The 16,212-nt window shown below is 40.9% G+C and overlaps 1 protein-coding gene and 1 long non-coding RNA gene across 2 annotated transcripts; both read left to right on the top strand.

The window, feature by feature from the left end:
* Positions 1-371: 371 nt before the first annotated feature.
* LOC117930977 lies at positions 372-1,088 on the top strand. The gene is made up of 2 exons (XR_004653958.1): positions 372-505; positions 640-1,088. It is a non-coding gene; the product is annotated as an uncharacterized LOC117930977 (long non-coding RNA).
* Positions 1,089-11,953: 10,865 nt separating this feature from the next.
* LOC117929650 (4-methyl-5-nitrocatechol 5-monooxygenase-like) lies at positions 11,954-15,161 on the top strand. The gene is made up of 6 exons (XM_034850004.1): positions 11,954-12,668; positions 12,745-12,857; positions 13,022-13,118; positions 13,314-13,533; positions 13,989-14,142; positions 14,393-15,161. The coding sequence occupies exons 2-6, from the start codon at positions 12,747-12,749 to the stop codon at positions 14,837-14,839; spliced, it is 1,029 nt and encodes a 342-aa protein (XP_034705895.1). The 5' UTR covers positions 11,954-12,668; positions 12,745-12,746; the 3' UTR covers positions 14,840-15,161.
* Positions 15,162-16,212: the final 1,051 nt, after the last annotated feature.

Raw genomic sequence — 16,212 nt, 5'->3', positions numbered from 1 at the left:
CTATGTCTTTATAATTCAGTTAAGTCTATAATTATTTTTGTTTAATTGTGTTTGAGGCATATTTGTCACGTATTGATTAATATTTACTTTAATTCCAACACGGGTCAGGTCTCTTAAGCTAAGACGACATTTTAGTTAAAAATAAACCTAATATTGGTTCTTAAGTTGGGTCAATCATTCCTTTTATTGCTTTCAGGATTAAGAGGGTAAGAACCATCCAAAACCCAACTTAAATCCAAAAATGGAGATTAATCAAACTTGCACTTTAAAATCACAAGGAACCCAATTGACTTTTGCGCCCTTGGAGAGTGGGAAACTTATAAATGTAAAGGATAAATAAAAAATAAAAATGAAAAAGAGAAGTCCAGGGATGGAAACTAAAATGAGCCAAGGGCGTAGTGACGCTCCTAGCACGTGACCAAGGAGACTATGCTCCGAGATTCCCATATATGCCCTTCGTTCTTTCACATAAACGTGTCTGTCTTTCGGCTTCAATCTGATTCAGGTGTACATCTCTCTCTAATTTCTGCAAAATTTTCGCCGAATTCCCGATTAAATCTCATCCGTCTTTCTCTTATTTTCTTTTTCACTTTCTCTTCCTTTTTTTTTTTTTTTTTTCTGATTCTCTGTTCCAACAAGGGACAATCCATTCACTACTTCCATGAAGATCTAGGGTTTCTTCCACTTCGTCAGCTTCAAATCTGAACCTTTCCGCCTCGAATTTCTGATTTTCGATGTTCTTGATTCAATGCGTTGAGCAATGGCGTTGTGGTTCATCTAGGTTGCTTTGGGTGATCGATGCTTGTCTGTTGTCCTTTTTTGTGATCTAGGATTATTCTGATTTTGTTCTGTGGATGAGAGATTCAATTTGGCTACGATGAATATGGAGATAGTTAGCGATGTGCTGTCTTTGGACGCCGAATTGTTGCAGCTGCCGGAGGTGTCGCCTTTTGCTCTCAAGTCGAACCCTAGGTTCTCCGAGGAGCTTTTTGACCAGTGGCTTTCGCTTCCTGAGACTAACCGTCTGGTATTTTCTTCACACAATGTTTTTTTTCCAAGAATGAATGTTGATTGGCATTTGTCGTCTTGCTTTCTGTGTATGAAATTATTTTTTGCTTCATTGCCTTGGTTATTTTATTGCAATGGCTTGTGTCCAGGTGGGCATGGTGTTTATGAGAGCATGAGGATGAGAAGGTGTAAAAATAAATACCCTACATCTTTGATAAATTATGGTATCAGGGAACATAAAAGGAAGCAAATAACATTTTGCATTAACGCATTAAAAAAATTGCGCTCTTAGACGACTCTAAACTGAGCAATTTTATGAAGTTCATTTTTCTAAACTGAGCCTTTTGGTTTTCTTGTAACTGGGTCTTGTGGCATTAATACATGGTTTGACGGTTTGATGAATTTATATGTGTATTTAATTTAATTTAATGTGTCAAAATAATATATGTTATCGTATTTCATTATAATTAATTATGAACATCTAAGAAAGATTGCAAATAGGCTTATGCTTGCACCCCTATGCACATGAATTCATGGCCGGTGGATTAGTGTTTTGGCTTTCTCTTCCTAAGTTTAGGCTCTTACATGCTTTGGCATTCAGCATGAAAAAAAAAGGGTCCATCCCTTGAATGGCCAAGGAGCAGTGTGGAGAATGGTGATAATCTGATAGATATTACACTTCAGTGTGAAGTGCCTGTGTCAGGCATGACATGACGAAGATCTGTTTGGAATATTGGTCCAACCTATGCCTACTGGGAAGAAATACACCCAAAAGGTATGTTGAACAAAGAAAAGGACAAAATCCCATCTTTGCAACTATCCTTGGACTTGTTTGACCATGCTGTCTTGTTATATACTTCAATTTGGCCTAGGGATAGAACCAAATATAAGAAAAAAAATTAAGTTATTTAGCCATCTCATATTGTCTTTAGATTCGGGAATTAAATCAACTTGACATTTAGACACACAACAACACCCAAGATTTGTATCCTAGTCCATGTAATATGGCTAGAAAGTATGAGCAAGAGTTCTTTCTCATATATGTCACTTATTATGTTTTTATATTATTGGTGATTTTTTTGATAGGATTATTGGTGATAATTCTAATAAAATAAAAAGAAAGAAAATTTATTATGGCAATGGAAAATGGATAAAAGACAGAATGTTGGTAAATCTTGCAGGTGCTTTGGAGTTACCTGTTTTTTTTTTCTTTTTATTTTTTATTTTTTATTCCTTTTTTTTTTCTTTCTTTTAGTTTTTTATTTTTTATTTGTAACTCCATTGCACTAACCAATAATACCTTATATGTCTGGAGGACTGGTCAAGAACAGGCTAGTTAACATCAAATACTTATGAGGTGAAGAGACAGCCTTAAATATATTGATATGACACTCCTCTTATGAGCATCAGAAGTGCTCAAATCAAATGCACTTCTGCTTTTTGTTATTCATGCTTGAAAGACATTCAGCTTCCCAGGGAATCAAAATTTTAATATCATGATATTCAAGTACAAGCCAGAAGCGGTCATAGTTTTGTTCCTTTTTTTTGCTTGAATGTGGTGGAGTGTTTGTAGTTGGAAGGCCATGCTGATATGAAGATCTTAAGCAGTTTTCATGATAATGGTTGCAGGGTTGGACGTACACTAGGATTGCATCTTGGCTACCTAGTAGTCAGAGTTAGCCTTGCCAATAAAGATGGAGTTGGTTTCTTATGATTCAGTCCTAAGTTGAACTTAATGAGGCTGCATTTGGTTTCTCTTTTGAATTTAATCAATTGCAATTGTTGAATTTGGAAATGTGTAGCTAATTCTTGAAGAAACTAAAATTGGTATTGATGGAAGTTAGATGTTTGGTGGTCACTAGTGGTGACTCATTCATAGGGTTTGCATTTGATGGTGATAGTGATTCTAGTGGAGGTGGTAGCAAATTGGTATTGATGGAAGTTAGATGTTTGGTGGTCACTAGTGGTGACTCATTCATAGGGTTTGCATTTGATGGTGATAGTGATTCTAGTGGAGGTGGTAGCAAATTGGTAGCAGTTGGCTTATGCTGGTGGTAACAAATTGGTGGTGGTAGAGGTACTTGATGCAACATAGATGGTGGTTGTGGTGATGAGTTGTCAAGAGCGGCGACAAGTGATCAATATTTGGATGAAAAATACTTTCCAATAGTAAAGGCTACACTGTTTGATTGAACACAGCTATATTTTGGGATATGTCTCACTGTTGATGGATATCAGTTATTATTCACATCATATGGCACTCTAGTGATTGTCCATGGTGAAGATAAAGGGTTTTAGAACCTATTCCTGAAGCCAAAGCTCCTTTCTTTCTCATACACACTTCTTAATTTTTCATTTTGAAGTAGTCTTGTTTGCATACTTCTTTTTCTGCCAAGCCAACTAAATAAGGTTGAAATGGTGAGAGGAAGCTGGACCTTAATTTGTTGGGAATTAGAGTCATCTCCATTAGGAATGCTATGATACCTGAAATCTCCAACTTCACACTGTACCCATGTTGTGTAGGTATGAAATCCTTTTTGGATACCTTTACTTTGCTTTGAATATGATTGTTTGATTTTGATTGATATATTTTTTCATCTTCCACCTTTGTTTGAGATAATTATTATTACATTAGCAAAAAGAGAGTTTGCTGGAAATTGAATTTCTCTAAGAATATTTGGGGATAAGAGAGGAAGGATTGTTATAAAAGAGAAAAGATGGAGAGTTTTTATCAAAGATATGTTTACTTTTGATTGATTTTAAATTAAATTTCCTTTCTTTTATGCTGTATCCAAGTATCTACACCCACTGTTGGGATCATTTTTTGTAGGTGTGAAGGATCTAACACTTGGACACATATCCATACCTAACACCCACACTTGAAGCCATGCAAAATAGCTAGAATGAAATTTGTGGTAGAAATAACTTGAAATTGAATGGACTAATGACTTTTGTGTTTTTCTTTTGCACTCATATTGCTTTTCAAAACATGTTAGTAGGTAACTAGTTATTTCAGGGCATAATTTCTTTGACTTGATTAAGTAGAGTTGGAGGTTTGCCCCAAAATGAGAGTCCTCTTGGAAATGGGTTATTACTAGGAAATTTAGGGAAGAAGGGGAGGAGGTTGGTGTTTTGAGGAGACGACGGAAGGTTTTGGAGTGGGTCTATTGAAGGCCATTGGGAGAAATTGGGAGGTTTTTAAAAGAAGAAGTCATTTTATCATGGGGGATGAGAGGGGCTTTGAGAGTGAGAGGAGGTTTGAGAGGTGGTAAATGTTTGTCTGCATTGGAATCCAAGACCTTTGAAATCTCCATTGAAGTAGTCCGAGGTAAACCTAAAGAGATTATTTTGGAAAGGAGCAAAGACTTTTCCTCTTAGATAAGGTTTGAAGAAAGGAGTTTGAGCTACCTGTTGGAAGGTGTGGAAGCTTGGTGTAGAGGAGACTCAAGTTCGAGGTGTGTAAAAGTTTGAGAAGATGGGGGAAGAAAGTTCAGGCTGAAGCGTCGATCAAATGAAGCTGGTAGGTTTTTACTATGCTTTGTGTGAGATGTGGAAGCAAAGAAGTATTGTCTTGTTTTTCCAGAGGGCAAAGGTTTAGTTGGGGGATGGTTCTTGTTGGCTAAGAAGTTGAGGGCCCTAGGAGTTTCCACTCCAGCAATGAGCAAAGTTTTTCCTGGTGATCCCGTCTCTGAAAAGGTTGGGTGTAGTTACAAAGAGAAAGTGAAAGGAACTTATGCAGATGCCTTGAGGGTGAAGACAGGGGAACCAGGAGAGTCTTTATGGGTGCATTTAGGCGCTCGAGAACTTCTTTGCAGGGAAGAGCAGCTAAGTTGTTGCTTGGTTGGTTGCTTTGGTGATAGTTCAGACTCGGTTCCTCCTCTGTCATCCTTGAAGGGGTGGGTGCATGCAAGATGGGCTTTGAAAGGGGGAAGGGGGAAAAAGGGGGGGTTAAAAATCTCCAAGTTGGGTAATAAACTTAAATCACTATAAGTTGCGATGAGAGAGAGAGAGGGTGAGAGCGAGGGGGAAGGCGACGATGATGAGGTAAGGGCGAATCGGAAAAGGCAGAGTTTCGGAGTGGAATCGAAATTTTTTGAAGTAGAGGTGGAGAAGAGAAGGGGCAAAACCTTACTCTTTATTGTGGAAAGCAAAAACGGGGTTTCCTCTTGGGTCAGGTTGGGAACGGCAAGCGTTGGGACGTTCCTGGAAGGATTGGAACTGTGTATCAAGAATCGGAAATCCGATAAATGGGAGAAGGGATGGAAGGAGAAGGGGAGAAGGTATTCCATGGTGCGTGAAGAGAACAGGGCAGGAAGCTTCATTAGGCTAGGAGTCGTAGACGCGGAGGAAAAGCGATTCAGCATCTGTATCCCGCAAGGAAGAGGGGCAAGAGAGGGATGGACAGCTATGGCGAATGTGGTGCGGAACTTATTCTCTAGGGCTGATAGAAGGGAGATAAACAAGGATGAGCCAACCCCTGTAAGAATGGCTCCTGAAAAAGGAAAGTGTTGGGGGAAAAGGTACAACATCGAGATAAGGATGGAGGTTAAGGGGGAGGATATCTGCAAAAACATGGGTCGGTTGGGTCAATGTCTGATAGGAAAATGGAATTCTAGAGTAGCAGGAGGGGAGGATTTGGAGAGAATGGGTTGGATGATGGCGAGTGCTTGGGGGCTAAAAGGAAGGCTAGGGTTGGCCTGGATGGATGAGGGGCGGGCCCTTTTGGAGTTTGAAACGGCGGCAGAAGCTAGAAAAATTTTCAACAGTGGAGACAGGGTGGTGGGGGGGATTTTCATTGAGTTGAAGTTATGGAGTCCATGCTATGGGTGTTTGGAAGAAGGGGAGTTAGAAGAGGAAGTATGGGTGAGGATAAAAGGACTGCCGCTATCGCTATGGACTCCGAGGATATTGCGAAGAATAGGTGAGGAATGTGGGGGTTTTGTCGCCATGGATGACCCGACAGAGAGGATGGAGGACCTCCGTTGGGCGAGGATTTTGGTGAAGACGAAAGGGGATGAGTTGCCAAGATCGATAAGCATTGGGGTTGAAGAGAACTGTTATCACCTCCCGCTGTGGTGGGAGGCAACGCCGTTGATCAGAAAGAAGGTGGAGAACAGTCGGAGTGCAAAAGACTGTGTGGAAGGGGACAACGGAGATGCACGCGCTGGCCGGCGAGTGGAGGTTGGTGACAGCGCGGGCTCCGAGGCACTGCTACGGGCAGTTGATGTGACGGATGGACAGAAGGATGGGAAGGGTAGGGCTAAGTCGGTGGGCCGGATCCAATTCGGGTCGGTTCTCCGGGTGTCAGAGGATGGGGCGGATAATGGGTTGAGCCCAAATGGGTCTAATGTCAATGTGGGCCTAAGGAGGGACGGGGAGACTAGCCCATTTCCATTATCTGGACCAGGGTGGACTAAAGTAATAAGTAGTGGTGGGCTTGGGTTATTGGGCAGACCTAAAGGCCCAAAAGGCAAAGAGAAAGCGGTAGAGGAAAGAAATGGGCCACGGTTTGGGTCGCCTATGTATAGAGGAGAGGGCAGTGGGCCGTCTTCGAGTGGGTTTCAAGAGGCACAGCGAGGTGGGCCGTCTCAGAAAACAGGCCTAAAGGTGAGCAAGCATTCTGGGGTGGTCTGGGCTCAGTCTGGGATGGTTGCTAATGACAACTCAGAGTTAGAGTTCCTAAGAGCAAGGGAGATGGAAACTGCGAGCGCCCAGAAGGCCAATCCTTTTGAGGAAATGGTAGACAGTGCCCTTCAGAATGAAGCAATGAGGTATGAGGCCTTCTCTTCCTTAGGGGGATCATGGGTTTCAGGGAATTCTTCTCCTTCTTCTTTGCTTGTTCTTGGTCGGACTCCAGAGGGGGAGTTCTTTGACCATTTTGGGGTTATTGGGAAGAATTGCCAAAAGGGTAGAAACTCTCAAGGGCAAGATGAAGAGGGTACCAGGGTGACTGGTAGTGCCTGCTGGGAGATGGTTGAATTCAGAGGGCCCATAGCAATGGCAAGGGAGCAGGAAGGGGGATCTTCACAGAATGAGAATCAAGGTGAAAGGGGGGAGGAGGACCTGGATTGGCAAGAAAGTAGCCTCGCGAGATTTAGTCAATTTCTAGGCTTTCCGACTGATGGGCTGGAGAAGGAGATTTTAAATTTTCTGTCTAAAATCAGGAAGAGAAGGGAAAAGATTCATAGTAAAGGATTACTGGAAAAATCGAGGTTTGAAAGGGAGCTAAAGAGGTTGGAGTGCTCAGTGAATTATGAGGGGGATGGCAAATTGAAGGGCCTGATTAAGGGCAAAGGGGAGCAGATGGAGATTGTTTAATGAATCTCAAATTGGTAAGTTGGAATGTAAGGGGGGTGAACGAAAGTACGAAAAGGAAGGTTATTAAATCGGTCTTAAGGAAGCAGAAGGTGGATCTCTTCTGCATCCAGGAGACAAAAATCCAGATTATGACTGATAGGGTGGTGAGAAGTCTAGGGTCAGGTAGATTTTTGGATTGGAAGGCCCTGAATGCGTGTGGCTCGGCTGGGGGTATTCTGATCTGTTGGGATAAAAGAGCTCTGGAGTTGCTGGACTGGGAGGTGGGGCAGTTCTCTTTATCTTGTAGATTCAGGACAATGGAGAATGGGGTGATTTGGGCTTTTACGGGGGTTTATGGCCCTTTCACTAGACTTGAAAGGGAGTGGCTTTGGGAAGAAGTAGGGGCAATCAGAGGAATCTGGGAGGGGCCTTGGTGTCTAGGTGGTGACTTCAACATTACCCTGACTCAAGGTGAGAGAAGTAGGCAAGGGAGAATGACTTTAGCTATGAGGAGGTTTGCGGAAGTGGTAGATGATCTAGGTCTTGTGGACCTTCATCTGCAAGGGGGTGCATTCACGTGGTCTGGGGGCCTGAATAACATGTCAAGGGCCCGTCTAGATAGATTCCTGGTCTCTCCTTGTTGGTTGGATCAGTTCAGTAGGGTGTGCCAGCGGAGACTTCCCAGGCCGATTTCGGACCACTATCTAGTATTATTTGAGGGGGGTAGTTGGAGGAGAGGGCCTGCACCCTTCAGATTTGAAAATATGTGGTTTAAAGTAGAGGGGTTTAAGGAATTAATCCGGAGTTGGTGGCAGGGGATAGAGGTCAGGGGCAGTGCAAGTTTTAGATTATCGGTGAAAATGAAGGAACTGAAGCAGAAGCTTAAAGTCTGGAATAGGAAGGAATTTGGTAATCTGGGAAGGAACAAGGAGGCTGCGATTCAACAAGTGGAGTATTGGGACAGAGTAGAGGAGGAAAGGAGCTTGTCTATGGAGGAAGTGGCTTGTAAGAAGAAAGCCAAGGAGGATTATGCTAAGTGGGTTGATCTGGAAGAAACTCACTGGAGGCAGGTGTCTAGGGAACTTTGGCTGAAGGAAGGTGATAGGAATACGAGATATTTCCACCGTATGGCGTTTGCTCATAGGAGAATCAATCACATGGACCGAGTTAAAATTGATGGGGTTAGGGTGACAGAGGAGGGGGAAATTAGAGAGGGGGTAGCTAATGCTTTTAAGCAGCAATTCTCTGAGAGTCAGGGGTGGAGGGCGGACATAGGAAATCTCCATTTTAATCAAATTTGTGTGCAAGAGGCAGAGAAGCTGGAGGATTCCTTCTCTGAGGGTGAAATCCTGTCGGCCTTGATGGACATGAATGGGGATAAAGCCCCAGGTCCTGATGGGTTCTCAGTCTTCTTTTGGCAATGTTGCTGGGATTTCGTCAAGGAGGATATTCTGATGATGTTTAAGGAGTTCCATGAACGGAATACGTTCCTTAAGAGCATTAACAACACCTTTCTGGTGTTGATTCCCAAGAAAGGAGGGGCTGAGGATTTGGGAGATTTCAGGCCAATCAGCCTGTTGGGGGCCCTCTATAAGCAGTTGGCAAAGGTGTTGGCCAACAGGCTTAAAAAAGTTATAGATAAAGTAGTTTCCCAAGACCAGAATGCGTTTGTTAAGGGTAGACAGATTCTTGACGCGTCTCTAATAGCTAATGAGGTGATTGACAACTGGAAAAGAAAGGGAGACAAGGGGGTTATCTGCAAGTTAGGCATAGAGAAGGCCTATGATAGCATTAATTGGCAATTCCTCTTGAAAGTGATGGAAAAAATGGGTTTTGGAGCTAAGTGGCTGAGGTGGATGTGGTGGTGTATCTCCACAGCCAAATTTTCAGTGTTGGTGAATGGAACGCCAGCTGGGTATTTTCCGAGTTCTAAAGGGCTGCGTCAAGGGGATCCCCTGTCCCTTACCTTTTTGTAATGGGGATGAAGGTGCTGAGCGTCCTAATCAGAAGGGCTATGGAGGGGGGGCTTCATTTCAGGTTGCAAAATTTAGTGTGATAGAGGTCGGGCTGTCCACATTGCACATTTGCTTTTCGCCGATGATACGATTGTCTTTTGTGAGGCAAAGAAGGAGAACTTAACGAATTTAAGTTGGATCTTGTTCTGGTTTGAAGCCGCGTCCGGATTAAGAATTAATTTGGCTAAAAGCGAGGTTATTCCAGTAGGAGAGGCGCAAAGGATAGAGGAGCTAGCTGTGGAGTTAGGGTGTAGGGTGGGGCAGCTTCCGAATGTGTACTTGGGGCTGCCGTTGGGGGTGCCTAATAAGGCTGCTTATGGCTGGGACGGGATTGAAGAAAAAATGAGAAGGAGGCTTGCTCTTTGGAAGAGCCAATATATATCAAAGGGTGGGAGAATCACTCTAATTAAAAGCACTATGGGAAGCATGCCAGTGTACCAGATGTCGTTATTCCGTATGCCCATTTCTGTGGCAAGAAGGCTAGAAAAATTGCAAAGAGATTTTTTGTGGGGGGGTGGTCTTATGGAAAGAAAAACTCATCTGGTTAAGTGGGATGTGGTGTGTGGAGATAAGGAGAATGGGGGGTTGGGTCTAAGGAAGTTTGCTATAATGAATAAAGCGCTTCTTGGTAAGTGGACGTGGAGGTTCGCTTCGGATAAGGAAGCCCTTTGGAAGAATGTGTTGGAGGCAAAGTACGGTCAGGAGGATTATGGATGGAGGACCAAAAAGGCAGTGGGTGCTTGTGGTGTAGGGGTGTGGAAGGAAATCTTAAAGGAAGATGGATGGTGCTGGGACAAAATGGAGTTCAAGGTTGGGAAAGGTAACAGAATTAGCTTCTGGACTGATGTGTGGTGCGGGGATGCAGCGCTGGCCCAAAGATTCCCGCATCTCTACAGCTTGGCAGCCAATAGAAATGCAAAGGTTGAAGACATGTATGACCAGAATGTAGGGGAAGGAGGTTGGAATTTGTGTTTTAATAGGGATTTCAATGATTGGGAGGTGGAGTTGATAGGTGAGTTGCTTCAAACATTGAAAGATGTTAGGATTACTCGGGAGGAGGACTCAGTTGTTTGGAAGGGAGGGGGAAGCGGGCAGTTCAGAGTGAAGGATGCGTACAGCTGGTTGGATAGGGCTAGGGCTGTCAATTTTCCGAAGAATAAGATTTGGGTGGGAATAGTTCCAACTAAAATCATGTTTTTCGCGTGGGAAGCTACTTAGGGAAAGATCTTGACTCTTGATATGATCCAAAAAAGAGGGTGGCAGCTCCCGAATAGGTGTTTTTTGTGTGCTTGTGAAGAGGAAAGTGTGGACCATTTACTTATTCATTGTATAGTGGCTAGAGTTCTTTGGGACTTGGTGTTGGGCTTAGTTGGGGTCAAGTGGGTGTTCCCTTGTACTGTAAAGGAGGTTTTATATAGTTGGGGGGGTTCTTTTGTGGGGAAAAAAAAGAAAAAATTCTGGAATTCCATTCCATTATTCATATTTTGGATGGTTTGGAAGGAAAGGAATAGATTAGCCTTTAGGGGGGGGGGGGTCTTAGTTATTCAGAGGTTCAAATTTTCTTTTGTTTGTAATATCTGGGGTTGGGCTAATTTGTACATGGAAGAGGAGCCGCATTCCCTTTTAGATTTTCTGGAGTGGTTTGCCTCCAGATGAGGGATGGTTTGTTTTTTGGTCTTTTTGCCTGTTTTGGCTGTGCTACTTTGTATACGTCCTGTATACGTTGAGGTTTTTTGCCTCTTTAATGAATTGTGTTTGCCTATCAAAAAAAAAAATGACAAGAGAAGTGATAAGTGTATAATTAGCCTAAGAACTAAAAAGGACACTTTTGGAACAAACAAAAATAGACTTGTAAGTTGTCCAAAAAGTGTCGACATTGTTGCTGTATTGTCAACCATCATACATGACAGTCACCCTTGGGGAGAAGAGTCTTGGATAGATCTCAACGGGGGTTGAACATTATCCCAAAGGAGTTTAAATTCTTGAGAATTCAAAATTTAACTTCTCTAATGGCTATGATGATTAAATTCTAAAATCTCAACAAGTCAAGTTGTCTGAATGGCCTCAGAATTTTGATGGGAATGGATTTAAAAACAAGCTTTCCTCTTAGACATCAACATACAATCTATCTATCTGACATATGCTTCAGTGTTATCACAACAAATGTAATTCAGCATGATCCAAATTCAATAGTGATAATAAAGAAATTGTTTTCTATTTATGTGGGAGAGGCAATACAGAAGCCTGATGAGTAGTATTACCATTCAAGAGAGCATAACAATAAGTTTTAACAATATTCCTAGTACATTTTATTAAATCAAATTATTGATTATTATGAGAATAAAAGAAAACAAGGACCTGTATATCTCTATCAGTTCTGATCAATTTTTGTTTTTTTCATCAGAGTGATCAGACTACTCATCTAGGTCAGGAAGGAAAAAATAAAAGCAAAAACAAAAACAAGGAATGAAGGTCTACTTGTTTCCATGGGATTTTATTTGTTTAATTTTTCTTTTTGATGGGAGAGGAGCAAGAGGGTGGGTGGGGGGAGAGGGAGTTCAATGAAACAACTTCTTTGTTTTTTTGTTGATAACTAAAATAAAAGCTATTAAACTAGAAATCTCAACTTTTGAGTTTTAACACCTCAGCATATATGAGTTGGTGTGTTGGATCAAGAAAGGGAAAAAAAGGACAATAAACAAAACAATAGAAAACCGATTTTAGTCATATCTACTATGAAACACTCAGATCTTATCATATGTATCACACAGATTTTATGGTTTTCAGAACCAGGATTTGGACATTTTTCTCATGTAAAACTACAAACGGAGGGAAAGGAGTGAATAAGAACAAGAAACTGAAACACAAGGAAGAAGAGGGAGAGAGAAATCATGAATAGAAGTTATTTTCGACAAGAAATGGGTATTGTAATGTAAAATTGGGCTTCGTATTTTTTCTAAAATTTCCATGCAAGTCATAAGATTATACTGTTCTTTTTTTTTTTTTTTTAAGGCAAGAGTTGGATATCTTGTATGTGATGACAATTCGGAGTATCTTGGAATTTGTGAATCCTTGGAAGTGTTATATCCAAACCCCATTATTTTCTGTAGTTTCTTAGGAATCAGTTGGAATTAACAACTCCTGCTTCAATTTCTTAGGATATGGACAGGCCCTCAAAGAAAATGTGGGAAACTATTGGGGTACAACTCATGCAAATAACTCTGCATTGGAAAATATCAATGTCATGAATTAGGATGGGTTTTAGCTAGGAGGAAGCCTCCTGGGTGGTGCACAAAATGGTGTGCTCACAGTGTGCTCTTTGAGATCCATTTGTATGGATTGATAAAGGTCTGCTTCTAATTATTTTGGTCCATATGAAGAAAAATATCACCTAATAGATTCCACTTCCACATGATTTATGCAGGAATGAATACCGGTATTCAAGATGCTCATAATCTTGCCTGGAAATTAGCTTCTCTTGTGAAGGGTATTGCACCATCTTCAATTCTTCACACTTATGATACAGAACGTAGACCGGTATTGCTTTTATTCTTTTCTTGTACTTGGGTTGCACCTCGTTCTTAGCATCCTCCTATTTTTTATCTGTCCAGAAATTGGTCTTTCATACTTTTCCCTGTTGTTCCCATTATGTTCTAGTTAAAACTTAGATACTTAAATGAGTTTTATTTTGTTGCTGTCAGATTGCCATTTTCAATACTGAGCTTAGTATTCAGAACTTCAGAGCAGCCATGGCAGTGCCTGCTACACTTGGTCTTGATCCAACTGTTGCAAACTCAGGTAAAACCAACGTTATTTGTTGATTTGATCTTATTTCTCTTTTCTTTTGATAGGTTGCTTATCAATCTTTCTTTCAAATCCCTGAGACACAGTAGCTTCCTTGCTGGTTGATAACATATATGTATTATCATCCTGTTCCTCCTCCCCCCCCCCCCCCCCCCCTTTTTTTCCCTTTGCTTTTGGGTGGTTTTGCAGTACATCAAGTTATCACCAATGGCATTGGTTCCATTTTACCTTCTGGACTACAGAGGGCAGTTTTGGATGGAATTTTCACTATAGGTCGTGCACAGGTCTCAGAATATCTTTTGAATGAAAAAAACCCAATTGGATCTTTTAGGCTTGCTAAACTAAGGCGTATATTTGAAGAAGGAAAGAGTCTTCAACTCCAGTTTCCTGCAGAGGATCTTGGTTTCAGGTACCATATTTATTTTCTTACTTAAATCTCAATCTATACCAGCTAACTCAATTTCAAAATATTCAACTTGCTTTTAATCTCATGCTGAGAATTTCAGAGTTAATCGAGTCAAATTCCCTGCTTTATTTAGCAATGACTGATGTCTGAGCCTTACCGAAATAAGTCCTTTCCTTTAAAATATTGATGAATTGATCACTAGTATGTGGTTTTGCTTCTGTTTGATAATTGTAGTATTGTTTTTGGACTGATCTAGATTATTCCTTCACTGAGGCTATTCTGATGGGAAGTCCATCTAAGCCAATGATTTGACCTCACAAACTTATTCAAAAGCTTCAAGTCCACCAGCAAATTCTGTAATCTTATGGTGCAGGACAAAATCAGTCAATGATGATATTTATGTTAGTGAGTTGGAGGAGTTTCTGAATACCTGTTTTGTTCATTGCCATTCATGTTAGGTATCTCAAAGGAGCACTTGTACCTGACAGTGACAGTGCACAGGATGCACTGGAAGCACCTACTGGCCGTCGGAGGGACTATATTCCCACTGGAGCTCCTGGGTCAAGGCTACCCCATATGAATGTGAGATTATTGTCAAATCTAACTAGTGAGGTATGTCCCAGTTCGACCATAGTCTTTTTTTTTTTTTGGTTATTTATTCTATTTTGTTTTACCAAAGGAGTAAATCACCTATATCCCTGGAGATTGAGTTTCTAAGGTTTGCTCGTTTGGCCATAATATAAATTTACTGGTTTCTGATGCCAAGTGACTGCTTGTAGGCCCTGTAGAGGCCCTGGTTTAGATAGATGGCCGTATGTTTCATTTTAATTCATGAGCTTACTGTATGAGTGTTTGTTTGTAGGAGATTTGCTCTACCCTGGATCTGGTATCAGGAGATAAAGTAGAGTTCCTTCTCATTATAGCCCCAGTAAAGGAGTCCTACCAGCTAGCTCATGCCGCATTGAAGGTGGCAGAGGAATTTAAAGTTTCTGCCAAGGTCTGTGTAATGTGGCCTAGTAACACTGACACTGGAGTTAAAATAAGTAGTGCAGGGGCATTGATGGCTTGGGAGAGCTACGTAGATGTGGTGGAAGTGGAAGTTAAGAGGTCATCGACAGTGAAGTCATCGTGGTGGGATATGTGTCAGATGACTGACAAAGGAGCCATCCTAGTGAGGCCTGACGAGCATATTGCTTGGCGTGTTAAGGCAGGAATTATTGGGGATCCCATCTTGGAGATGCAACGGGTTTTCTCTGCCATTTTGGGAGTTGAGTCCTCTACAGCACCCCTCCCCCATACGCATATATGAAAGAAGTTGTCAATGCTCAATGAGACAGATATTTAAACTACCTGCATCTGGATAGGAGGGAGCACTCATCTTCCACTAGATGTGCCCTCCATTTGTAGTAGTAGCTGCAGAGTCCTAGCAATTTGGATGGGTTTCTTTTAGGAGGATAAATTCAGCAATTTGATTAAACTACTAATCCAGATGCTGAAGTTTATAGCAGTGGTGTTTTAAGAGATTTCTTTCAGGTAAAAACACTATACAGTTCCCTCTCTCAGGTGATTTTGTAAAGTATATTTATTCATTTATATGACCATCATTTATGAAAGCAAAATATTCATTTTAATGAGTTATGTCTGGAACGTTTTCACTTTTAAGGCTGCATCAGGATTATACCCCAAGCATGTACAGAAAATGTTTTAACTCATGGGCCATGAGAAATGGTGCAGCCAATAAAAAGAATTTTATTTTCCAAGAATAATATCAAACAATTTCATTACATCAAAAATTACAATAACTAAAGAAAACTTCATCGTTCCTGTACTAAAGTTCAAATGGAAATGACGGCACTTCAATGCAATGTGCTAACTGAATCATAGATGATAAATGGTTGAAATTCACATGTTAAGAACCTTTTTTTTTTTTTTTTTTCTCATGACAGATTTGCGAGATCCGATTCAGTCCCAAGACATGATATCTACTGATCTATCTGGGCGTCAAGCTCGACTTCGAGCCATCACAATCAAATAGGCAATAGATGCTGTGGTAAGTCCCAGCACTGCACCAGCAATAACCTGCACCAGAATAGGAAATTCAGCAACAAAAACATCGACCAGACTATAATAAAAATAAAAACTCACCATTTCTCTACATTTTAATATTTTGATATACTTTTTTCAAACTTCCATCCCACCTAATCCCATGAATCAAAAGCTTCTGTAAAATATTCTAAACCTACAGGCTGTAGCATGCTCTAAAATTTAGCATTAGAGAAGGCACCAATCCAGAAATTATAGGAGGAATTTGGAAACAGTTTAGGATTTAAAAAGGGAAGAAAAAACAGGGACAAAATAAATAAAATATTGGAACATGACATTATTGGAACTGATGGGTTATAAGGCATTGGGATTTATGGGGGACCTTAGATTCTAATTCCCTTTTCAAAAAAATAAAGTTCATTGAATTGTAATTTGTAATACATGAGAAGGATGAGAAATCCTTTGCAAATATACAAACTCTTATCAAAAGAATAGATAAATACAAAGTTACCTATATAACCTCAACACACAAAGAAAATGTGGTTCTACTTTCTTTAGGGAACAATACATCTACAAAAACGCAGAATCTTTGCTCCAGGATTTGCACTTTTAACCCTTTATTACACACCAAACTTCCAT

This window comes from Vitis riparia, chromosome 14 (genome assembly GCF_004353265.1).
Source record: "Vitis riparia cultivar Riparia Gloire de Montpellier isolate 1030 chromosome 14, EGFV_Vit.rip_1.0, whole genome shotgun sequence".
Lineage (NCBI taxonomy): Eukaryota > Viridiplantae > Streptophyta > Magnoliopsida > Vitales > Vitaceae > Vitis > Vitis riparia.
The sequence above is the reverse complement of the archived record's forward strand: the minus strand, read 5'-3'. Positions and strand labels throughout refer to the sequence as shown.